Here is a 25427-nt window from a genome sequence, read left to right as displayed (position 1 = left end):
CCATCCCCAATCAGGTTACTTGCCCATTTTAGAATCTACCTACTTTTTACATAAACTCCACCAAAGTATTAGTCTTGTGAGTTCCATGGCAAGTAAATTTAATCCACTCAGACTAATTCCAGAACACCAACACAAAAAGGTAATGTTTAGAGTGCACAGTTTTATCTTCTGGTTCAGTAGTAATTACAGAATATTCCAACAGATGGGGCAAGAGAGCAGTTCATCATACATATTAACTATATTATGCAAGAGGATTAAGCTTTAAATTTTAATTGCATGCAAGGTAGATCTTCAGAGAACACTGTGTGTTAACATCTTTTATTTTTGCTAATATATGGTGTGGTATTGACGTAATTTAAACCAATCATAACCTATATATAGATTTACCAATACTCTGCTGCATTACATCTCAGGAGATGTCCCAAATTCACAAACTCCTGGTAAACTTAAAATTTAACAACAATAATTAGAGTCTAGGTTGTCCAGAAACTTATAGTTGAGGAGAGGTTGCTTCACTGGACTCTGTCCCCAAGCGTCGACAACAAAAACAGAAATGCTGGAAGAATTTAGTCAGTCGGGCAGCATCTGGGAGAGAGAAACCAGTCAACATTTCAAGTCAGAACTGAGTGAGAATCCACTGTTGCTCTATTTAATGTTTTCATATACTTGTTATTTTCTTATGATGTGACTTGTAAACAAAACTATATGTAATTTTACATGCCTCTTTGTATATTTTTGTGCCTTTTTCTCTTTAGTTCTTACAGTTCCTTTTCTTAAATCCATCCATTATTTTCCTCTTGTTTCCTTTTATCTCTTTCCTCTCTTTCTCTACTGGAGGAGTTTGGATTCCTTTTGCCAATCACTTCCTCCTGTACTTTTAGAAAGAGCATACTATAACGTGTGGGAGTAAACCCTGGTAGTCCATGAATATTCTACTAACACTAAATGTTGAAACATTACCACCTGTCCTGATCTTGTGGCCCATACATAAACACATTCAATTTTTAAAGAAAAAGATGCAGTGCATTTGCCACATCTACCACATACTTGCCCAAGCACTGAGCCACCTGCCGACCCAAATAGACCAATTCATTCTTATATAAAAACAGAAAATGCTGGAAACACTCAGCAGGTCAGGCAGCATCTGTGGAGGGAGAGGTCTTAGTTGTTAGTTTTTATCATGGTTCATTTCAGGAGATGAGTTTTCATCTCTTATTAGTGTTCAGCACAGAAACACAGAAAGCAGGAGCAGAGTAGGTCATCTGTCCCTTCAACGTGGTTCTACCACTCAGTATAATCACAGCCAAACCTTTATCTCAATACTATATTCCTGCTTTCTCCACATGCCCCTTGACGACTTTGTGCCTCGAAATCGTTCCATCTCCTTAAATATATTCATGACTTGGCCTTCGCTGTGGTAGAGAATTCCACAGGTTCACCACCTCTCAATGAAGAAACTTCTCTTCATCTCAGTCCTAAATGTCTTACCCCCTCCATATTGGGACAGTGACCCCTAGCTTTAGATGTCCCAGGCAGGGGAAACATCCTCTCTGCATTAAGCCTGTGGAACCCTGTCAGAATTTTGTACCATTTAATGAGGCATCCCTTCATTCTGCTAAACTCTAGTGAATGCTGGCCTCATCAACCCAATCTGTCCCTATACATCAGTCTTGCCACTTGGGAAATCAGTCTGGGGAGCCTTCACTGCACTCCCTCTATGGCAACTAAATCCTTTCTCAAGTAAGGAGACCAAAACTGTCTGCAATACCAACGGTGTGGCTTCACAGGACCCTGTATAATTGTAAGATATCCTTCTCCGGTACTCAAAATCTCTTGCCATGAAAGCTAACATACCATTTGCCTTCTTAACTGCTTGCTGAGGTTGCTTGTTTGTTTATGGTGACAGGTATACAAGGACACCCAGGTCTCTTTGTACATCAACACTTTGAAATTTTTCTCCATTTAAATAATTCTCTGACTTTCTGTTTTTCATACCAAAGTTGATAACTTAATATTTATCCACCTTGTACTGCATCTGCCATGTGCTTGTCCAAGCACTGATCCTTGCACTGATCCCACCTGCCAAACCCAAGAGACCCATTCATTCTTATGTAAAAACAGAAAATGCTGGAAACACTCAGCAGGTCAGACAGCATCTGTGGATAGAGAAACTGGCTGGAAATGTGAACTGTTTCACACAAATGTTAACTGTTTCTCTGTTTTTATTTCAAATTTCCTGCAGCTTTTTAAATGTACATTCATTCTCATTCCCTTTCCTGTCTGACCAACAATTTTCAGTCCATGCCAATACTCACCCATCCCACATGCTTTAATTTTACACACTAACCTCTTATGTCAGACTTTATCCATATACACCACATCCACTGCTTCTCCCTCATCTGGTTACATCCTCAAAAATTCCAGTGGATTTGTCAAACATGATTTTCCCATTCATAAATCCATGTTGATTTTCTAATCCCTTTGATATTTTCTAGTTACCTGTTTTTATATCCCTTATAATAAGGTTTAGCATACTAGACCTACTCTGCTCCTGCTTTCTGTGTTTCTGTGCTGAACACTAATAAGAGATGAAAACTCATCTCCTGAAATGAACCATGATAAAAACTAACAACTAAGACCTCTCCCTCCACAGATGCGTAGATAGTGGGAACATGGCGACTGAGTATAGATAAGTACAATGTTCATCATGGACCAGATGGGCCGAAGGGCCTGTTTTTGTGCTGTATTACTCTGTGACTCTAGATACTGAGATGTTATGGGGAACTGACTTGAGAATGATATTAGAAACTATTTCAGCTGGCTGAGGAATCCAAGATTTGAGGGCATTGTCTAAAAGTTAGAAACTGGGAAAGGAAAGAAATCAGGAAATATTTTGACATGCATGGGGTGGCAGAGGGGGTCCTGATGAAGGGTCTCGGCCCGAAATGTCGACTGTTTATTTCCCTCCATGGATGCTGCCTGACCTGCTGAGTTCCTAAATTTAAATTTTTAAAAAAATTTTATTTACAGCGTGGTAACAGGCCCTTCCGGCCCAACAAGTCCACGCCGCCCATTTTTAAACCCAAATTAACCTACCTGTACATCTTTGGAATGTGGGAGGAAACCGGAGCACCCGGAGGAAGCCCATGCAGACACGGGAGAACGTACAAACTCCTTACAGACAGCAACGGGAATCGAACCCCGATTGCTGGCGCTGTAATAGCGTCGCGCTAACCGCTACGCTACCGTGCCACCCAACCATACCGTACCGTACCGTTCCTCCAGCACTTTTTGTGTATTGCTCCAGATTCAAGCATCTGCAGAATTTTTTGTGTCTCAGTTGAACTCAATGACCCAGGCTCAATCCTGACCTCCAGTCCTGTCTGTGTGGAGTTTGCACGTTGTCGCTGGGTGCTCCAGTTTCCTCCCACATCCCAAAGACGTGCGGGTTGGTAGGTTAATTGGCCACTGTAAATTGCCGCTAGTGTGTTGGTAAGTGGTAGAATCTTGGGAGAATAAAGTGGGATTAGTGCAGGATTAGTGTAAATGGATTCTTGATGATCAGCCTGGATTTGGTGGGCTGAAGGGCCTGTGATGGTGGAAACGAGTGATTGAAGGATCACACAGGACCCAGGTCCATTTCAAGTGCCAAACACTTATTATATAAGTATTATATAATGTATCACCAATGGGGAGAGAGATGCTGTAAATTTCAGGCAACCAACTCCACAGAACAAAGGGAAAAATCCATTTTGTACCTTTTTCCAATGCTTCCCAGTTAATTACAAATCAATAATATTAACAATTAACATACGTATGTTACATGTATACACATAAGATTCTGCAGATGCTGGAATCTGGAGCAGCATGCCTGAATTGCTGAGTTTCTTCAACACTTTTTGTGTATTTTATGTTATACGTATGCCCAGCCAGATGATTTACCAGCTCATGATCAGCTGACAGACAGCTCTTGGGTCTTTCCCTGATGCGAGCCAGTCACCCTGTTCACGTCCCTGAACAAGAACATTACCCCTGTGTTCTATGACCTTTGCATCCAACTCAGACTGCCTCAGTGCTGATAAGTGGGCCCATCCGGTCAGTTCTGGCTATGAGACCACAGAAGTGGAATGTGGTCAAGTCCCACAATACCAAGTCAGTTCTCCATTTTGGAATAAAATATGTGACGATCTTCAATTCTGTAACATGTCTACTCATGCATCACTACTTGTCTAACTGTTGTGATGCTGCTTTCGCCCTGGCCTGTTTCTGTGCCGTATGACTCTATGACTCTAAATGTAGAAAACAGGAGCTGGATTTACTCATTAGGCCCTTTGAGCCCGTTCCACCTTTAAACTTGACCATGGTGGACCCTCTACATCAACACAATAATCTCACTCTCTTCCCCCCACACCATCAATGCCTTCTGTGTCCAGAAACCTAGCTACTCTTTCTTAAAAATATTCATCAACTTGGTCTCTACAGTCCTCTATGGTAGGAAATTCCACAGGTTCACCAACCTCAGGGTGAAGAAACTTCTTCTCATCTCAGTTTTAAATCTTTTGCCCTGTACTTGAGGCCGTGTAGACACCCCAGCCGAGGGAAACATCCTCTCCACATCCAGTCTGCCTAGCCCCGTCAGAATGTAAGGTTCAATCAGATCCCTTCACGTTACTCTAAGCTCTAGTGAATACAAACCTTGTCAGCTTAATGTCTTCTCATGCGACAGTTTTGCCATCCCAGGAATCAGTCTGATTGATTTTCACTACAGTCCTTCGATGGAAAGCGTATTCTTACTAAGGTAAAGAGACAAAAACTGTAAACACTGCTCCTAGTGCGGTCTCGTCAAGGTCCTCAATAATCGCAGCAAGACATTCTTTCTCCTGTATTCAAATACTCTTGCTATGAAGACCAACAGATCATTTGGCGTCTTAACTGCTTGCTGAACCTGCATGTTTGCATTCAGTGACTGGTGTACAAGGACAACCATTGGACATCAACACTTCCCAGTCTAACTTCACACATATTGCATTTGCCTTGTATTTGCCCACTTGCTCATTGTGTTCTCAGTCACCTTGAACCTTCTTGCAATTCACAATTCCACCCATCAGGAAAACTTTAAAAAATTACATTCTATTCCCTCATCCAAATCCAGAGTCTGGAGTAGATGAAGACCTCATTTGTTTTGGAGAAATTAATGGGATTAAAAGGCAGTAAGTCCCCAGGAGCTGATAATTGACATAGTTCTGAAGATGGTGGCTGTAGAGATAGTGGATGCACTAAGGTTGTTATCTTCCAACATTTCATGGATTCTAGAGTGATTGGAAGGAAGCAAATGTAACTGCGCTATTTCAGAAAGGTGGGGGAGAGAACATAGGGAACTGGAGACCAGAAGCCAGACATCAGTAGTAGAGAAAATGCTGGAATTTATTATCAAAGAATTGGTAACATGGGAGTTGGAATATAATACAGGTGGAAACTCTTTAGTCCAACACCCTTGGGACCTGATTAATACCAGACCACAGAAATTGCCCCCCAGTAATCCTCCTCAGAGCAGGAGATCTGTCCTTTTTAAGTACGGACACTTCTCGGGGCAGGTAGGGGTTCTGAGAACTGCCTGTAACCCAAAGTTTCTGTAAGTTGGAAACGCAGTCGGCTGAGATTGAAAGGTTGCACTGGTGGGTTAATGAGCTACACGTTAGTACAGATCTTAGTTAATTTTAGATCTTAGAATTAGTTAATTCGTATAGATCTATACGACAGATTCAAAACATGCAAGACCAGAGGAGTTGGTGGACCACAGACTGCCGGAAGAGAGAGTTTCAACCAGTACTAGGACTGAGCAGATTCAGCATGGATTTATGAATGGGAAATTATGTTTGGCAAATCTGTTGGAAGTTGGGGTGATGGTCTATCAGAATAGATGTTAAACCAATTGATATAGTTATAGCGAGATACAGCACAGAAACAGGCCCTGCAGCCCATGTAATCCACACCAACCATTTGGACCCAATGAGCAAGTGCACAAATACAAGGCAGATGCAATATAAGTGTGAAGTTAGACTGGGAAGTGTTGATGTCCAATGGTTGTCCTTGTACACCAGTCACTGAATGCAAACATGCAGGTTCAGCAAGCAGTTAAGATACCAGATGATCTGTTGGTCTTCATAGCAAGAGTATTTGAATACAGGAGAAAGAATGTCTTGCTGCGATTATTGAGGACCTTGACGAGACCGCACTAGGAGCAGTGTTTACAGTTTTCGTCTCCTTACCTTAGTAAGAATACGCTTTCCATCGAAGGACTGTAGTGAAGGTCAATCAGACTGATTCTTGGAATGCAAAACTGTCGCATGAGGAGACATTAAGCTGACCAGGTTTGTATCACTTACACTAATCCTACATTAACCCCATTTTTATTCTCCCCACTTTCCCATCAACCTCCCCCAGATTCCACCTTTTGGCTACAGGTTAGGGATAATTTACAGTGGCCAGTTAACCTGCCAACTCACATGCCTTTGGGAGGTGGGAGGAAACTGGAGCACCCAGAGGAATCCTGCACAGTCACAGGGAGATTGTGCAAACTACGCACATATGATGCTTGAGGTCAGAATTGAACCCGGGTCTCTGGTGCTGTGAAGCAGCAGCTCTACCAGCTGCACCACTGTGCTGAAATGGTGTATTTGGATTTAGAAGGCTTTTGAGAAGAGATGATTAAATAAAATTGGAGCACATGGCAGTGGGAATACTGTATGGCATGGGTTGAGACCTGGCTATCAGACAGGAAGCAGAGGAAGAATAGACAGGTCATTTTCAGGTTGGCAAGCTGTGATCAGTGGGTGCTTCAGTGATCAGTGTTGGGGCCCCAACAGTTCACAATCTGTATCAAAGATATGGATGAAAGGACCAGGTATAATAAATATATCCATGGTTACTGCTGATATAAAGCAGGGCGCTGTGTAGCTGTCAGGAAGATTCAGAGAGGCTTCAGGGTGATATAGACAGGTCAAGTGAATGGGTGAGGGAATATAATGTGGAAAAATGTGAAGTCACCCACCTTAGTAGAAAAAAATTGTAAGGTTGGATATTTTAGACAATAGACAATAGGAGCAGAAGTAGACCATTCGGCAATTTAATAATGCCAAGAGATTAGACCAAAGGCCAATAATGCCCTTTGAACACCACCATAAGTGTTGGTGTTCAAAGGGGGACACACTGAAAGTTAATATGTAGGTTCAGCAGCAAGTTAATATGTAGGTTCCTTTGCAGGAGGATTTCAGTACAAGAGTAGAGGTATCTCACTCCAATTATACAGGGCCCTGGTGAGACTGCATCTGGAATATTGTGCACAGATCTTCATGGAACGAAGGGTTTATGTGAGGAGGGATTAAGCAGACTGGGCCTGTACTTGCTGGAGTTTAGAAGAATGAGAGGTGATCTGAATGAAATAGGGGGCTGGGCAGGGTAGATGTTTTGATTGCCTGGGGTGGCTAGAATGGGGGGGGGGGGGGGGGGGGCAGTCACAGTCTCAAAGTACAGGTTCAGCCAGTCTGGACTGAGATGTGGGGAAATGGCTACACCCAGATCTTAGGAATCCTCTAACCAAGAGGGCTGTAGAAGCTTAGTCGCTGTGTGTATTCAAGACAGAGATTGATAGTTTTTTGGATATTAAGCACCTCAAGGATATGAGATGTGGAGGACAATGGTGCTCTGGTAGAAGATCATCCATAGGGATATGTGAAGAGTTGAATGACCTACTGCTTCTATTTCTTCTATTCTTACCTTCTTAATGGAGGGACAGGCAAAAGGGAAGGAAGGGATAAATAAAAGAGAGTGATAAAGGAGTAGCAAAGATGAGAATATAGACATCATTAAATGAAAAGATATTGGGAGAAACGACAGAAAAAGTCTTGTTCAATCAAAGTGCTCATGTTTTTAACATTAAGACCAAATGTTATTAAATCCCCTGAATCTGCTCCATAATGTCACAGAATTTCAAGATCACTAATAAAGATATACCATATGTAGTCCATCTTGCAAAAGCAGACTATTGAAAAAGACTTCAACATTAAGTAGAATTGACATGTTGGGCACACTATATCTTCATCTCATTTCAAATACACCGCTATGGAATTCTATTACAAATTCAGTGCCAGAGTTTCCATGAAGCTCCTTGACGTGGCTTGCATCCGATGATGAGAATTAACAGTCCTCTCACTTGTTAGAATGCAGGCAATTGTGGGAATCAGAAGTCAAAAGTCACTAACAGCTTCCCATTCAAAAACAAAACAATCAACTATCTTTAAGAAACATTGCTCAATGCCTGGGGAAAGTACATGGATTTTATTCTCCTAGTCAAGCATTTCCCAAGCATAAAATGAATAGGAACATACCAGGCCAGGAACTAACAGCTGAAACTCATACTAAGAACAGAAATAAGAGCAGGAGTTGGCCAGTCAGCCCCTGGTACCTGCTCTGCCATGCAACATGATCATGTCTGGCCTTCTACTTCAGGACTACTTTGGTCTCCTAACCCCACATCCCTTGATTCCTTTAATATCTAAAAATCTACTGATCTCTGTCTTGAACAAGCTCTGAGTCTCTACAGTACTCTTGGGTAAAGAAATCCAAAGGTTTGCTACCCTTAGGGTGAAGAGGCTTCTTGTCTTTTTGGTGTTGATTGGATGACCACTTATTTTGAGATTGTGAGTCCTGGGAAAAGATCAACTCTGTCTCCACCTTGTCACAACCTGTAAAAATTTTAGACATTTCAATGAAATCACTTCTCATTCTTCCAAAGTCTACAGGCCCAGTCTGTTTGATCCCTTCTGCTATGCTGTCCCAGTGAACCTTCACTGCACTCCCTCTATGACATGTGTCCCCTCCCTCAGATAGGGATCTACATACTATCTTCCAGATGTGGTCTCATCAGGCCTTATATAATCACAGCATGATATCTCTACTTGTTCTGTCATTGGAGGAGCTGTAGAGAAAGTATTTTTACCTTTAGTGCATCATATTAGAATAAAGAAACTCAGCCTGTGAAATGCTGGAAAATAACAGATTTATCTCATTTAATATATCCTTGTTCAAAATTGGAGCCAAGAACTTTGCTGCTCTGTTTGATAGAGCTTTGCAAAGTTCATCCCATTGTTTCAGACTCTCCCCACAACCTTGAACCAGCCCTAAGAGCCTGCAATCTCCCATGTGATGTATCACCCAACCTTATACCAGCTTCCCATTCTATACCTACAGCCTGGCATTAACAAAATTAATCCCAGAGCCTCTCCCAGTGCATTCTTCTTCAGATAGTGAGGGTATTCCAACTGCGAGGCAGTCATCCAGCCATGACCGATGTGCTTACCTCCTAGTATCAGGGAAGTTCACAGCCTTCCACACAGAGCATGAATGAGATGGGTTTTGAAAGAACTAATAACTTTCTTGATATTCTTGTCAACATTTATGTTTGTTTATCTTATCCGTAATATGCTTTTGTTATCTCCTTCTGGGCATTTGTACACTTTCACCATTCCCCTGTGTACATTCAGTCTTGCTCTGGTGCTCTGTAGATATTCAATTCTTTCACCAATCTCCTCTGGACATCCACTCTTTTACCATTCCCCGTGAATGGTCACATCCCTTACACACTCCCTTGTGGATACTCACACCCTTTACCCTGTGGATATTAGCACACTCTTTCACCATTCCCCCTGTAGATGTCCACATTTCCACAGTGAATATTCACCCCCTTTCACCATCCCATTGTGATTATGCACAAACCTGCACTATTAACTGGGGATATTCATACTCCTTCACCCACTCTCACCACCCACTGTGAATAAGGCACTATCAGAATCAGATTCATTATCACTGACATTTAAGGTATCTTTATTAGTCACATGTACATTGAAACACACAGTGAAATACCTCTTTTGCGTAGAGTGTTCTGGGGACAGCCCGCAAGTATCGCCATGCTTCCAGCGCCAACATAGCATACTCACAACTTCCTAACCTGTACGTCTTTGGAATGTGGGAGGAAACCGGAGCAGCCGGAGGAAACCCACGCAGACACAGGGAGAACGTACAAACTCCTTACGACAGCGGCTGGAATTGAACCCCGGTCACTGGCACCGTAATAGCATTACGCTAACTGCTACAATGACGTGAAATTTGTTGATTCATAAAATTACCATAAATTACAAAAATAGTGCAAAAAGAATAACAAGGTAGTGTTTATGGGTTCATGGACCATTCAGAAATCTGATAGCGGAGGGGAAGAAACTATTTCAGAATTTAAAAAAAAATTTTTTTAAAAAGTTTTAAATTTTTAATTTTATTTACAGCATGGTAACAGGCCCTTCCGGCCCAACGAGTCCGCGCCGCCCATTTTAAACCCAAGTTAACCTACCCGTACGTCTTTGCAATGTGGGAGGAAACCGGAGCACCCGGAGGAAACCCACGCAGACACGGGAGAACGTACAAACTCCATACAGACAGCGACAGGAATCGAACCCCGATCGCTGGCGCTGTAATAGCATCGCGCTAACTGCTACGCTACTGTGCTGCCCAAAATAAATCATTGAGTGTGGGTCTTCAGGCTCCTGTACCTCCTACCTGATGGTAGTAACAAGAAGGGGGCATGTCCTAGATGGTGAGGGTCCTGAGGCACCGGATCTTGAAGATGTCCACGGTGGTGGGGAGGGTTGTGCCCATGATGGAGCTGGCTGAGTCTACAACCCTCTCCAGCCTCTTGCATTCGTGTGCATTGGAGCCTCCGTACCATAATCTCCAGTGCACATCTGTAGAAATTTGTAAGAGTCTTTGGTGACATACAGTACCAATCTCCTCAAACTCCTAATGGTGTGCCTTCTTCATGATGCATCAATGTGTTGGGCCCAGGAGAGATCCTCTGAGATGTTGATGCCCAGGAACTTGAAGCTGCTTACCTTTTCCACTGCTGACCCCTCAATGAGGACTGGTGTGTGTTCCCTTGACTTCCCATTCCTGAAGTCCACAATCATTTCTTCAGTCTTGCTGACATTGAGTGCAAGGTTGTTGTTGTGACACCAGTCAACCAGCTGATCTACCTCACTCCTGTACGCCTCCTCATCACCATTTGAGATTCTACCAACAACAGTGGTGTTATTGGCGAATTTATAAATGGCATTTCAGCTGTACCCAGCCACACAGTCATGAGTGTAGAGAGAGTAGAACAGTGGGCTAAGCACGCATCTTTGAGGTGCGTCTGTGTTGTCAGTGAGGAGGGGGGTGGAAGTAGGCGAATTGCCATGGGTCCAGGTCCTTGCTCAGGCACTATTCCCCTGGGCACATTCATAGGCTCACCATCCCTACTGTGGGCATACACACTGTGCCATCACATCCCCATGGTCATTCACACTTCTTCACTATTTTTCCTGGAAGTATTCACTCTCTTTCACTACTCTTAGTGAGGATTCCCACTCTTTCACTGTTTATCATTCTGGAGATTTGTGGAGATTTGTTTAATTGAACCTTTGGGACTTCTAATATTTGCATCCGTCACTATTCCCAGGTTGCTGCACCATTTCTGACCTTCCTGTTTGTCTCCTTTCTCCATTGTAATTCCTATCAGCTCTCTCCTGCTTTCTGTCCCTTTCTGCTGACATCAATGTTCTTCCTGAATTCTTCCCCCACTTATTCATGATTCCTGCAAATGTGGATTCAATCGCTCCTGGCTGAATGTAGACACAAGGGCCTGATCTTCGGAAACAAGTAAGTCTTCTGTTGGTTTCTCACCAACTGTATAGATGAGACCAGTCTTCTGATTGAGTATCAACTATGGGTGAATGTCTTTGCCTAATAACAAGACACTGGGTCCAAACCTGTCATAAACAGGATTGGAGTCCATATGCTCTCAATGCAATAGACATTAAGTGTCTATGACAAGACAGGCCCTTCAGCCCAACTCACTCATGCCGACCAAGTTGCCCAAACAACTAGTCCCATTTACCTGTCAGGTCCATATCCCTCTAAACCTTCCCTATCCATGTACCTGTCTAAGTGCCTATTAAATGTCATTATTGTACCCACCTCCACCACTTGCTCAGGCAGCACATTCCATATATCCACCACTCCCTGTTTGATAAACCTGCCCCTCAGGTCCCTTTTAAATCTTTCCCCTCTCACTTTACATCTACGTCCTCTAGTTTTGAAACCCTCTACACTGGGGAAAAGACTGTGACCATCCACCTTATCTCTGCCTCTCATGATTTTATATATCTCTATAAGTGATGGGCTGAAGGGCCTGTTTTGTGCTGTATGGTTCTATGGTTAAGATCACTACTCAGCCTCCTCCGCTCCAGGGAAAACAGTCTCAGCCTTTCCAGCCTCTCCTTACAACTCAAACCCTACAGTCCCGGTAACATCCTTGTAACTCTTTTCTGCATCCTTTCCAGTTTAATGACATCCTTCCTGCAGCATCCAAGTGTGGCCTTATCATCAGAATCATTTCATCTTGGAATAATGACAGGGGCTGAGGTCTCATTATGTTTTTTATTTTGGTGAAAAAGTGCTACATTGTTCTGAAAAGCTTATCATGAGATTAATCTGGGTGTATTTTTAAAAACTTTATCTCCACACTGAAAAAAAAGTGATAATATCGAGAACAGGAAGTTACAGGCATAAACCAGAAAGACAGAGAACCATTTTCTCCACTGCATTGGTCAAAATCATGAAGTCAAAGCTACTAATGTGGGATCTAGTGTGGAGTGCAACTAAACCCCCAAACGGTAGCTGTCAGTGGCTGAACATCTTCTTTAAGGTGCTGGGTGGCTGGGATGGCTTGGGTCCTCATAGGTTTCCACTGTTCTGGGATGAATTTACATCAGTTCTACTGACACGGTCAAGGGAGCCCAAATGATTGAGGTCGGTGCTGAGTCAATCAGATTTCATTTCTTTGATTAGTTCTGTCACTTTGGTGATCGAACTTAGGTGGGCTGAAGGGCCTGTTTCGGTGCTGCATCTCTCTATGACACTATCACTTGTTAAAGGGGCATTTGGATAGCCTTCTGGGATTAATGACATGAAATTCATCTCTTCTGGTTTAAAACCAAAAAGAGAGATTAAATCCTTCCTCAACGACTCTCCCATTTTATCCCTAACTCTCTCTAAGGTATCAACTCTTGATACAGCTGTGGATGTACTGGGGGTACGCTGGGAGCTTGCCTGATTGCCAATCGTTAATTATTAGCCCTGACAGTTACTGCTGGCATGTTAAGGCAACCACGGAAGATAATTCTGCCATCCAGCTTCCTCTCAGCTGACTTCCATCAAATGCTGGGAAGTGGGGACCTACTTTGGTCGGTGTCTGGTTGTTTCCCAACACCCTTACCCTTTGAGCCTAATTGCCCCCCTTGTCTGCTACTGCAGTGAAGATCAGCTCAATCAGCATACACCAGGGAGTTAACCCGGGACCTTCAAGACTATTGCTCAGTGCTACATTGCACAGTGTATTTAGACACTGAGCCATGACTCCAGCTATGACAATGTCTGTTTAATGAAGAGGACTGACATGTACTATGAAAAGATGTGCTATGCACTTCCTTATCTAGTGTGGAAGATCCCAGAAGTGACTCACTCCCAGTGCTAAACCTAACGTGGCTGTGTATAAGTTGATGTTATGACGTTGTTGTTTCTCCCGTCATCCTTTTCGTTGTGAAGCTCTTCTTTGTCGGTACATTTAGCTTGTGTTTGGCCTGGATTTCGTTTGAGTCTGAAACAAATAAACAAGAGTGTGAAGTGCTGTTGACAGTTCAGAAAAAAATTCATGCCGGTGGTGTCACCTGTGAAATATAAAGCAGGTCACTGCAGCCTCAGAACAACAGGACCCTTCCTCTGTCCTCAGTGATGACTGTAACTTTCCCAACTGTTAAAAGTGCTGTTAAAAATAATGAAATCCAGTGTATGGAAACGCAACAAACTAATCAACAGCAATTCACCTTTGAAATGACCTCAGGGCTGAAAAGGTGAAAGAAAGAATGCTAACCAAACTTCTAACTGATCCGCAGACTTGCCCAAGAGTAATAGCCCTCCAAATGACCGCATAACAGAGCAACTCATACAGCTTTTGGCCTTAAATGTACACCCAGACGTGGCTGGTGCTTGTGCTTCTGCAACAGAATAATGCAGTGTGTCTGCAGGACATAATGGGTGCATTTCTGATGCACTGCACCAGCTTTCATCGGGAGTGTTGGATGCTTGTCATCAAGTGCCTGGTCTCTTGCCAAAGGACTGCTATAATTTGCTGACACAGTAACTGGTGAGAGGGCATAACTGCACATGACATGTTAGGGATAAAAGAAACATTTAGGAGCACCAAAAAATACTCTGCTTCCCTTCACTAGACACGTATTAATGTAAGATTAGTGTAAAATAGGCAGTTAATGGTCAGTGTGGGCCTGATGGACCGAAGGGCCTGTTTCTGTGCCATATCTCTTTGTGATTCCATGATGTATTATGAGAATGAGACTCATTGAAAAGCTCTTTCAAAGATCTGGTGCAACCAGGATGGACTGAAATGTCCTGCTTGTGCTATAACATCTGTGAACACCTCCTTAGAGCATAGGAGGCTGAGAGGTGACCTTATAGAGGTGTATATTCCTGGCCGCTGTCTGTAAGGAGTTTGCACGTTCTCCCCGTGTCTGCGTGGGTTTCCTCCGGGTGCTCCGGTTTCCTCCCACATTCCAAAAGACTTCCAGGTTAGGAGTTGTGGGCATGCTATGTTGGCGCCGGAAGAGTGGCAACACTTGCGGGCTGCCCCCAGCACATTCCCATTAATGCAAAAGACACATTTTCACTGTGTTTCAATGTACATGTGACTAATAAATAAATATCTTATAAAATCAGGTTTAAGGTGAGAGGGGAAAGATTTAATAGGAACCTGAGAGGCAACTTTTTTACACAGAGGGTCGTGTATATGTGGAATGAGCTGCCAGAGGAAGTGGTTGAGGCAGGTATATTAACAGCTTCTAAGAGATAAAATTTCTTTATTAGTCACATGTACATCGAAACACACAGTGAAATGCATCTTTGCGTGGAGTGTTCTGGGGGCAGCCCGCAAGTGTAGGCACACTTCCGGCGCAAACATAGCATGCCCACAACTTCCTAACCTGTATGTCTTTGGAATGTGGGATGAAACCAGAGCACCCAGAGGAAACCCACGCAGACACAGAGAGAACGAACAAACTCCTTACAGAGAGCGGCTGGAATTGAACCTGGGCCGCTGGCGCCGTAATAGCGTTACGCTAACCGCTACACTGCTGTGCCTGTCAAGACACTTGGACAGGTACATGGATAAGAAAGGTTTAGAAAGTTATGGGCCAAATGCGGGCAAGTGGGACTAGCTTGTATAGGGCATCTTGTTTAGCATGAGCCAATTGGTTTGAAGGGCCTGTTTCCATTCTGTATGACTCTGTGACTCTTTAACCTCTTCAGCCACAAGGGGTTCACTATCATCAGGCAATCTTTCTTGTCACAGGATCTTTCCAAGCAGCTGCATCACACTCTTCTGTGTTTCCCAATTTGCTGTTCACCATTGCATCACTGGCTTTTCATGAGATCATCCAATTTCCTCATCTCCAGGTGGCATCACGGGCACTGGGATTTGCCAGTATTGCTGGGTTCCCACGAGAATGGGCAGCCATGGACAGGATTTGTATGCCCATGAAGGATCTCCTCAATAACCCACACATGAAAGGATACCACTCACTCAATGTGAGGATGAGAAGGATTTTTTCTCGGTGAATACCATGTTTCTGGAAGTCCTCACACTCAGACATTTTCATAGGGATGGATACTGAAGGACAAGGGCTCCCCTTCCCTGGCTCCTCATGCCACAAGGCATTAACTACAACATCTGAACACAGGACAACTAGAGCCAGGATGGCAGAGCAAAGTGCCATGTGTTTCCTGAAGATGACGGCATCAGTCTTGCAGGAGATGCCAAGCAGACGCAGTGACTTCATTGTCAAACTGCTGCATTCCGTATAACCTTACGAAACTACGACAGAGCCACAGTAGAAGGAGAAAGGACAAAGAGCTCTGGAGCCCAAGGCGGAGGACAGAGGAGGACTAGGAGGAAAGCGGTGGTTGCCAGGCAGATATCCCTACTCTGCATCAACATCTCCCATGGGAGGGGCAGGCATGGGATGGGATAGAAGGGACTTCCTCATAGAGGGCTGATTATCAAAAGGAGCCTACAGGAAGGATGTGGAAGTGTTAGACAGGGTGCAGAAGAAGTTCACCAGGATGTTTTGTGCCGTAGTGCTCTATGACTCCATGTTGCCGGGATTAGAGAGTATTAGCTATGAGGAGAGGTTGGACAAACCTGGATTGTTTTCTCTGGAGCATCAGAGGCTGAGGGGACGACCTGATAGAAGTATATAAAGTTATGAGAGGCATAGGAAGGTGGGGTTAGTTTAATTTGGCATCATGGTCGGCACAGACATTGTGGGTTGAAGGGCCTGTTCTTGTGCTGTACTGTTCTATGTTCAAAATATAAGTTCACAAATCAAACTAATTGACTTTCCACACTACAATTCTTAACATCATTGTGTAAGGCCAGGAGGGAAGAAGATGAAGACGCAGAAAATGCCGTCACATCCTGCTCTGCAGATCCACCTGCACGGAATATAACACTTGAACGAAACAGTGAATCCCTGCTCCAATTACTGAGCTGACTTGCTACAACTCCTCTGTATCTCCTGAATAAGCTGGCAGCACACTTACGGGTGAAAACAGTGATGTGTAGGCCACCATGACAGACTGTGTGATCACGAAACTTCATTCTACATTGCTCTATTATGAGGAATCTGACAAGACTCCTGGTGGAGGCGACTGTGATCACATCCTGTCCCTGTCCTCTTATGGGTGGCACAGCTGCTGTCTCACAGCTCCAGCGAACTGGGTTCAATCCTGACCTTGGGCGTTATCTGTGTAGAGCTTGCATGTTCTCCCTGTGACCCTGTGGGTACCACCCCCACCCCCCCGGGGTCTTCCTGTTTCTTCCCACATCACAAAGATGTGGCTACTGTTAATTGGCCACTGTAAATTTCCCCCAGTATGTAGGTGAGTGGTAGAAACTGGGGAGAGTTGGTAAAAATGCAGGAAGAGTCAAATGGGTATGGGTTGGATTAATGTAAGTAGGTGCTTGATGGTGTGGGCTCAGTGGGCCGTAGGGCCTGTTTCCCTGCCATATCTCTGTACATCTCTATGGTGGGCTTGGCAGGTCATCTGCCCCCCGGCACCCAGGACCTTCCTTCTGGCATGTATTGCATTGACAAGGAGCCACTCTCCCTGCAGCCTGTTTCTCCTCTGTGGCAGCCAGAGTGTGTGTTGTTGCTGTGGTGGGGAGGTGCCTGGCAGGGCTGATCAACAATCTTCCCTCCCGCTGCTCAGACTTGAGGGGGACATGTGAGACTGGGCAAGATCCTATTTCTGGGTGTAAACCATTTTGATGTTACTTTACACTGGATCTTAGCCACATTTCAGTGCAACAACAATGGTTGCAATTGAATTTCTGGGTCATTACATTTTGGAAGCAATATATATTTTAAGCAGTAAAAAATACATTAAAACAGGTACAACTATCTTCTGCTGAAGAAATCAGAATGACTAAACTGGGGCTGATGCAGTTACTGTGTTGCTGAGTGGCAAGTTATTAAACTGATCACACACGAAATAAAAGAATTAAAATTCATTACAGCTGGTGCAGCTCAACCAAGTTAGCTCAGCCTTTTGCACAAATTAAGTAACCTCCTAGAAAGCAGGCTGTTTGTGTGAGTGATTACCGCCGCCATTCTTAGCATCAAACTGTGCAACTCCTTGTGAGAGCGACAGCGGGCTTTGAGTTCAGAGTAGTCATTTTCGCAGAATCCCAAGAAAACACGACAATCAGAGAATACCAAAACATTTCTGAAAGCAAAGTGTTAGTGTAATTAATTAATCTGTCTGAGATCTTTTCAGATTCTGTCGGCTGTTCTGAATGCATCAAGGAGCAAGTTGGCAGTGACAGGAAATTACATACTTTTTGCATTTTTGTCAGCGGGAAGCCATTAACCAATTGTAGAACACAGGAACTGGAAGAGGTCAGGCAGCCTTTGAGTCTTCTTCATTGTTCTATTTAATCATGAATGATCTGTACCTTAACTTCATTTTATTCAATTCACTTCCTTCCCCTGTCAAAAGGTAATAGGGATAGGCCAGGGAATTACAGACCGGTGAGTCTCACGTCTGTGGTGGGTAAGCTGTTAGAAAGGATTCTAAGGGATAGGATTTATGAACACCTTGAGAATCATGGACTGATTAGGGACAGCCAGCATGGCTTTGTGAAGGGAAGATCTTGCCTCACAAGCCTGATAAGAGTTCTTTGAGGAGGTGACCAGGAAGATTGATGAGGGTAGTGCTGTGGATGTGGTTTACATGGATTTTAGTAAGGCATTTGATAAGGTTCCTCATGGTAGGCTTCTTCAGAAGGTCAGAGGCCAAGGGATCCAAGGAAGCTTGGCTGTGTGGATTAGGAATTGGCTTGCATGTAGAAAGCAGAGGGTTGTGGTGGAAGGAGTGCCCTCGGATTGGAAGGCAGTGACTAGTGGTGTCCGGCAGGGATCGGTTCTGGGACCTCTACTTTTTGTGATACTTATAGATGACTTAGATGAGGGGGTGGAGGGCTGGGTTAGTAAGTTTGCAGACGACACTAAGATAGGCGGTGTTGTGGATAGTGTGGAGGGCTGTTGGAGCTTACAGAGGGACATTGATAGGATGCAGAGCTGGGCTGACAAGTGGCAGATGGAGTTCAATCCGGAGAAGTGTGAGGTGGTACACTTTGGAAGGACAAACTCCAGGGCAGAGTACTGGGTGAATGGCAAGGTACTTGGCAGTGTGGAGGAGCAGAGGGATCTGGGGGTTCATATTGACAGTTCATTGAAAGTTGCCTCACAGGTGGAAAGAGCAGTTAAGAAGGCCAATGGGATGTTGGCTTTCATAAGTCGCGGGATTGAGTTTAAGAGCCGCGAGGTGATGATGCAGCTTTACAAAACTCTAGTTAGGCCACACTTAGAGTACAGTGTTCAGTTCTGGTCGCCTCATTATAGGAAGGATGTGGAGGTGTTGGAGAGGGTGCAGAGGAGATTTACTAGGATGCTGCCTGGATTGGAGAGTATTGAATATGAGGAGAGGCTTAAGGTGCTAGGGCTTTATTCACTGGAAAGGAGGAGGATGAGAGGAGACATGATAGAGGTATAGAAAATATTGAGAGGAATGGATAGAGTAGACAGTCAGCGCCTCCTTCCCAGGGCACCAATGCTCAAGACGAGAGGTCATGGCTTTAAGGTTATGGGTGGGAGGTTCAGGGGAGATGTCAGAGGGAGGTTTTTCACCCAGAGAGTGGTTGGTGCATGGAATGCACTGCCTGGGGTGGTGGTGGAGGCAGATACATTGAACAGGTTCAAGAGCTTGTTGGATAGGCATATGGAGGAATGTGAGATAGAGGGATATGCGGGAGGAAGGGGTTAGGTAGTGTGAGGGTGGTCTGATGGATGGCACAACATGGTGGGCCGAAGGGCCTGTTTTGTGCTGTATGGTTCTATGGTTCAAGTTTCCATTTTCAGTTAGCCCTCTCCAGCTTTCTGGGGAGAGAGGAATTACAGATTTCTGTTACCCTTTGTTCTTCTTGTAAATACCCAGCTCTGATTTTGTTATGCAGAATTCGCCGTTCCCATGGCTCAACAACGTGAACAGGCACCTATCAGTTTAAGGACCAGGTTTAAGTCTCCTTAAGCCTGGTCCCTAAACATGTGGACCTTAAACATTTACTCACTAAGTCATGGAATGCAGCGTGGAATCAGGTCCTTTGGCTCACCGAGTCCACACGAATCAACAAGCTCCCGTATTTACACTAATGCTACCCTGACCTATTTTATTCTCCCAACATTCCCATCAACTCCCTTTGGATTCTACAACACTAGGGATAATTTACAGTGGCCAGTTAACCTACCAATGTCTTCATGTCTTTGGGATCTGGGAGGAGACTGGAGCCCCCGAGGAAACCCATGCCCAGACAGCACTAGAGGTCAGGATCGGATCCAGATTGCTGGAGCGGTGAGGCAGCAGCTCTATTAGCTGCACCACTGTGAATGTGTTTCTGCAGGGAAAACTAAGCAGCAATTTCATTAGCTTCTTAAGACTCTTCTTATTGGGTGCCACCAGGAGAGAGAAAGTCACCAGTTGCTGAGCGCTTAATTAACCAATGAGCAGAAACATATCACAGAGAGACCTTCATTTATACAGCATCATGCACAATCCCATGAATTTCAAACAAAGCAATATTTCTGAAGTGTAATCTCTTCTCTCAATGGGAATATGACGGCCAAAGGGAGTACAGCAAGATCCAACAAGGGGCAATATCATAATGTACATATATTTCAGTGAGGTTATTGTTCTGGGCATCTTGGGAGTTTTGTACATCCCCTTGAGAAAGCAGATGGACCAGAGCTGAGTGTCAGCCGAAAGATGGCACCACGTGTTGCTGTTCCTGCAGCAGTGCATGAACTGTGATCCTAACTTTCATGCTCAAGCCCCAGGAGCAGTTTATAACCCTTAACTGACTAATGGAGAGGCCTATTGGGTGTAGTTGTAATGATTGGAATTTCACGTGAATTAGCCTGTCTCATCCTTCTACAGTGTGCACTAGACATTGGCTGCAACAGGATGCCATCAAATACTCCACAACTGGTTCTGCCAATTACTGTACTTGCCCTGTTGCACATTTGTATTATCTAACTGCCTCCAAAGCGGTGTGTTTCTAATGAAAGAGACAAAAGCCTGTGTAACCATCTTCTGTATTTGCATGCATCAAATCTGACAATGAGATGAAGCAGAGAATGAAACAAAACCACAGACATTACACATGGAAAATAACTGGGCTAACGCACTCTGACTGAAATAATTCTTCATGACTAAAAGATTTAATTTTCATTGCATTAAAACGATTGAATAGGAGGATTTTCTTGTGTAGCGTCAGCAAGTATTATTGCCTAGATATTAATTTCAGGAATGAATTTCGCTGGCAGGAATACAATGTGATATCAATATTGTATAATGCATTGGGTGCTACTGACTGGGGATTCATTTCCAGACATTTATATATACATGAACTCGAGGGCAGCAACCTGACAAAAAATCTTAAGGGCCTGGGATTGGCACTGAAGACCAAAATGTGCCTAAAGTTCCTTTATGAGTCCTTTTTCCCTCCTTGGGTTGCTATTTCAAGCATATTGCATCACGCAGAATGCAGATGCATCCGTGAACCAGCACTATGTTTAAAAACAAAATACTAAATTAAAATTTGAGCAAAAATATTCCTCAATGTCTCCAGTAGTGAATATCCAGAATAATAATCCTTGCTCTACTAACATTGCTGAAAATAGGTTTATTACAGAAAATAAGCATTTAATTAAAGGAATTAGTGCATTGTGTGAGAAAACAGATTTTAGTGTTCTGTAATTTCATCTAATTTGGGGCTGGGCTTATTCTGACACCCTCTTTACTTCTCCCCCAATGGGACACATTTTACATCAGCAGGGCCATGCCACTGTGTTGCCATTCAAGATTAGAATAGCTTCAAAGAGCAAGTTCACAGTGGCGGACAGGAAATGGTAAGTTTACACACACCAATTAGGCCGAAATATTGATGGGTTGCTGCTGGAAGCAAGCTTTGGCCCAATAATTCCTAATGATCTTAGGGTTGAAAGATTTTGATCTAGTTCAGAGAAGCCAATGTTTAACATCAGTTTTGAAACACGATGATATAATTTGACATGTTTCACAGATCAGCAGCATGATGGAATACTCTCCACTTACCTGGATGAGTGCAGCTCCACCAACTCTCAAGGAGCTCGACACAACCCAAGATAAAGCAACCCACTTGATTGTACTCATCCACTACCCTAAGCGCTCATCCCCCCACCACAGTGACTGCAGTGTACCATCTACACAATGCACTGCGGGTACTGCCACATAACCATTAAGAAGGGCCAGGGTATCAAGTTCATGGGAACACCACCATTTGCAGGTTCCCCTCCAAGATGCACACCACCCTACTGCTGGAAATATATTGCTCACCAGTCCTTCATCGTCACTGGTCTGGGAACTCCCTCTGCAACAACACTATGGGAGCATATTGACCAGAAGGACTGCAGAGATTCAATAAGGCTGCTCACCCTCAACCTCTTAAGGGCAATAGGGATGGGTCAGAAATGCTGACCGTGCCAGTGATGCCCAGATTGCGAAAGATGAATTGCGAAAAGGCCTTCAGAAATAAGCAATATTGTAGGTGAAAGGCGCAGCCAGAGATACACTATTGCTCAAATTTGCTCAGTAACTGTGACTTAATTTAACATTGCATGAGGTTGCGTGAGACACATCAGTTCATGAGATCTGCCAACTGGGATTCACATGTTATGCATGAGTAATCTGGTTTCTCAACAGTACTTAATTTTGCAATTAGAACCAAGGTCAGGTGTGTATTCCAAGAAAAGCTCAGCTGGAGAAAAATCAGAAAATCCATCCCACATGGCCATGTCATAATAATAACCAGTGTGTGTGTTTGTGTGTGTGTGTGTGTGTGTGTGTGTGTGTGTGTGTGTGTGTGTTTTCATTCAAGGGATGTGGGCTTCACAGGCTGATCCAGCATTTAATTGCCCATCCCTAGTTGCCCTTGACAAGGTGGTGGTGAGCTGCCTTCTTGAACTGCTGCAGTCCTTGAGGTGTGGGATGCTGCTGGGGAGGGAGTTCCAGGATTCTGACCCAATGATGGAATGGCGATATCATTCCAAGTTGGAATGGAGTGTGGCTTGGACAGCAACTTCCAGGCGGTGGTGTTCCCAAGCTTCTGCTGCCCTTGTCCTTCTCGCTGGTAGAGGTTGTGGGTTTGGAAGGTCCTGTCCAAGGAGTCTTGGTGGGTTGCTGCAGTGCATCCTGTGGATGGTACAAATGGCACCAGTGGTGCACCCCTTGCTTTGTGCTCACAGACCTGTGATGCTGCTGCAAGTAAGTTTTTCATTGCACCTGTGCATACATGCACTTGTGCATATGACAATAAACTCGACTTTAATTTGAGATTGGTGACTCAGTAGTAAGGGATTGAACCGCAGTAACATTCCTATCAGATTTCTAAATTTCAGAGAAACATTATTCCAGCGTGGCTAAGAATAATGGGTAAGGGAATTAGTGGAAGTTTCTTAGGGAGAGTCATGGTGTGTAGATGGTTTTCCTGCTGATGGAATGTTACTGGGGGTAAAAGTACAAAGCTGCTGTGGGACCTCTTTTGCGAAGACTAAAATGCCACAGACATTGTGGCTAAATCTGCAGATGACGGAGAACTCATGGATGAAGGAGACTACACAGCTGAAGAGACACAGAAAATTCTGCAGATGCTGCAATCTGGAGCAATACACAAAAAGTACTGGAGGAAATCAGCAGGTCAGGCAGCATTCATGGAAGGAAATAAACAGTCAACGTTTTGGGCTGAGACCCTTCATCAAGACTGGAAAGGAAGAGGGCAGAATCCAGAATAAGAAGATGGCGAGAGGGGGAGGAGCACACAGAGGCAGGGGATAGGTGAGTTCAGGTGATAGGCCAATCCAGGTGAGAGGGGCAAGGTAGGTGGGTGGGGGAGAAGATGTAATAAGCTCAGAGGTGATAGGTAGAAGAGGCAGCGGGCTGAAGAGACAAAGATACAGAAGGACTGGAACACACTTGGCAGATACTTGCAGATCAAAAATGTAATGTGATACAAATGGTGGATGAAAAAGAAATCTGCAAAAATTAGCGCTGCTGCCTCTCAGCTCCAGGGTTTGGTCCTGGTCTCGGGTACTGTCTGTGTGTGGTTTACACATTACACATTCTCCCCGTGACAGTGTTGGTTTCCTCTGTATGCTCAACCTAAACCTCCTCCCAACGTTTCATTAAGTTCGACAGGATCTCTGGAAACACTTCTATGTTTCCCATCTGAAAATCCTGCCCTGGCTCTCGTCCCGTCTGTGAGTATCTACTGAAACCAAGGTGGTAGAAGGCAAACCAGATTACTTTTCTAGTCTAGCGATTCCTGCTTTCAACAGACTTGGGCTTGATGCTGAATTAAGGATTTACGCTATCCTTCCCTGATCTAACAGTAAACTAATATCCAATGGAAAAGATGAAAGGAAGGCTTGAGGAATTCAGGTCTACACCATGGGAGTTAAGTCTATAGGAATTGTTTCCAAAGTAGCATCTGATGTAACATGGGCATTGGCGGCATGCATTGCACTGCTGTCAGTCTGGTGACGATGCTAATGCATGGCAGCTGTCACCTGCCATAAGGATGCAGAGAAAGCAGATCACAGCCAAAGCTCCAGCTAGTTTTCTCTTTTAACCTCTCTGAGCTGGAAACATATTTATCAGCAGGAAGCACCATAACTAGCTCCTTGCCGTGTCAGGTACTGATTGCCATTTACTACTGGCTGTTTGTATAATGCTGCAAGTGTTTGCAAAGTATAGTGAAGGATCTCCTGCACAAAGCAGGTGTCCAGACCTGGCTGCATTATCAGGAGTTCCTCTTGGAGTGCAGTGTATAGGGAGAGTGAGTGGAGGCCGTGCAGTGCAGGAGATCGTATCTACCCAGACTCCTCCCACCTAACCCTCTGTGGGAAACAGTGGATGAAACCACTGCAGTACTATAACATGACCTTACTGAAGTATGGCACTGGCTGCACGCGCTGAGCTCTGCACATCAGCTATGACATATACTACAGCTGATAGAGATTCCACTCCCTCAGCATTCAGGTGGTAAGGCGAGGTCACGCAGCTCAGTGCTCAGTGCCCTGGCAGCAATCATGTCTTCATTCTGTGGCAGTCTGTTGTGGCTTCTGCATTTGAGGCACCACAGTAAACCAAAGAATGGCTACCAGGTGACAGGACTGAAGGCCTGGGTTAGTACCTTGGTGTACGACCCATGCACACCCAGGCAGCATGCCTCCAATGAAAGCCATGCTGTCCCATGGAATTCAACAGCAGGCCACTGGGGTGCTGTGACAGTGAATCTCAAAGGTGGACCACTCTGGAGTACAGGGCAGGGTAGGGAGACCACACTTGGAGTATTGTGTGCAGTTCTGGTCGCCCAGATGTCAGTAAGCTGTCAGCGCAGAGAAGATTCACAAGGGTATTACTGGGACTGGAGGGCTTGAGTTATAATGAGAGGCTAGATAGGCTGGGAGTGTTTTCCCTGGAGTGTAGGAGCTGGGTGGTGACCTGATAGAGGTATATAAAATCATGAGGGGCATAGAGAAGGTGGATGGTCACAGTCTTTCTGCCCCAAGATAGGGGAGACTAAAACTACAGGGCACGGGATTAAGGTGAAAGGG

General features: G+C 44.4%; 1 protein-coding gene across 2 annotated transcripts in view; it reads right to left on the bottom strand.

Moving 5' to 3' along the window:
* Positions 1-12532: 12532 nt before the first annotated feature.
* LOC127569449 (serine/threonine-protein kinase 32A-like) overlaps positions 12533-25427 on the bottom strand; it is a 214799-nt gene continuing 201904 nt past the window's right edge. Inside the window, exon 12 of one of the 2 annotated variants that reach the window (XM_052014099.1) lies at positions 12533-13744. In XM_052014099.1, the coding sequence (XP_051870059.1) occupies positions 13624-13744 (121 nt within the window). In that variant the 3' untranslated portion in view covers positions 12533-13623. The remainder of the gene's footprint in view (positions 13745-25427) is intronic. The other variant, XM_052014100.1, reaches the window with a different exon arrangement.

The sequence above is a fragment of the Pristis pectinata genome, chromosome 4 (assembly GCF_009764475.1).
Source record: "Pristis pectinata isolate sPriPec2 chromosome 4, sPriPec2.1.pri, whole genome shotgun sequence".
NCBI lineage: Eukaryota > Metazoa > Chordata > Chondrichthyes > Rhinopristiformes > Pristidae > Pristis > Pristis pectinata.
Note: the sequence above shows the minus strand (reverse complement) of the source record. Positions and strands in the feature narration are given on the sequence as shown.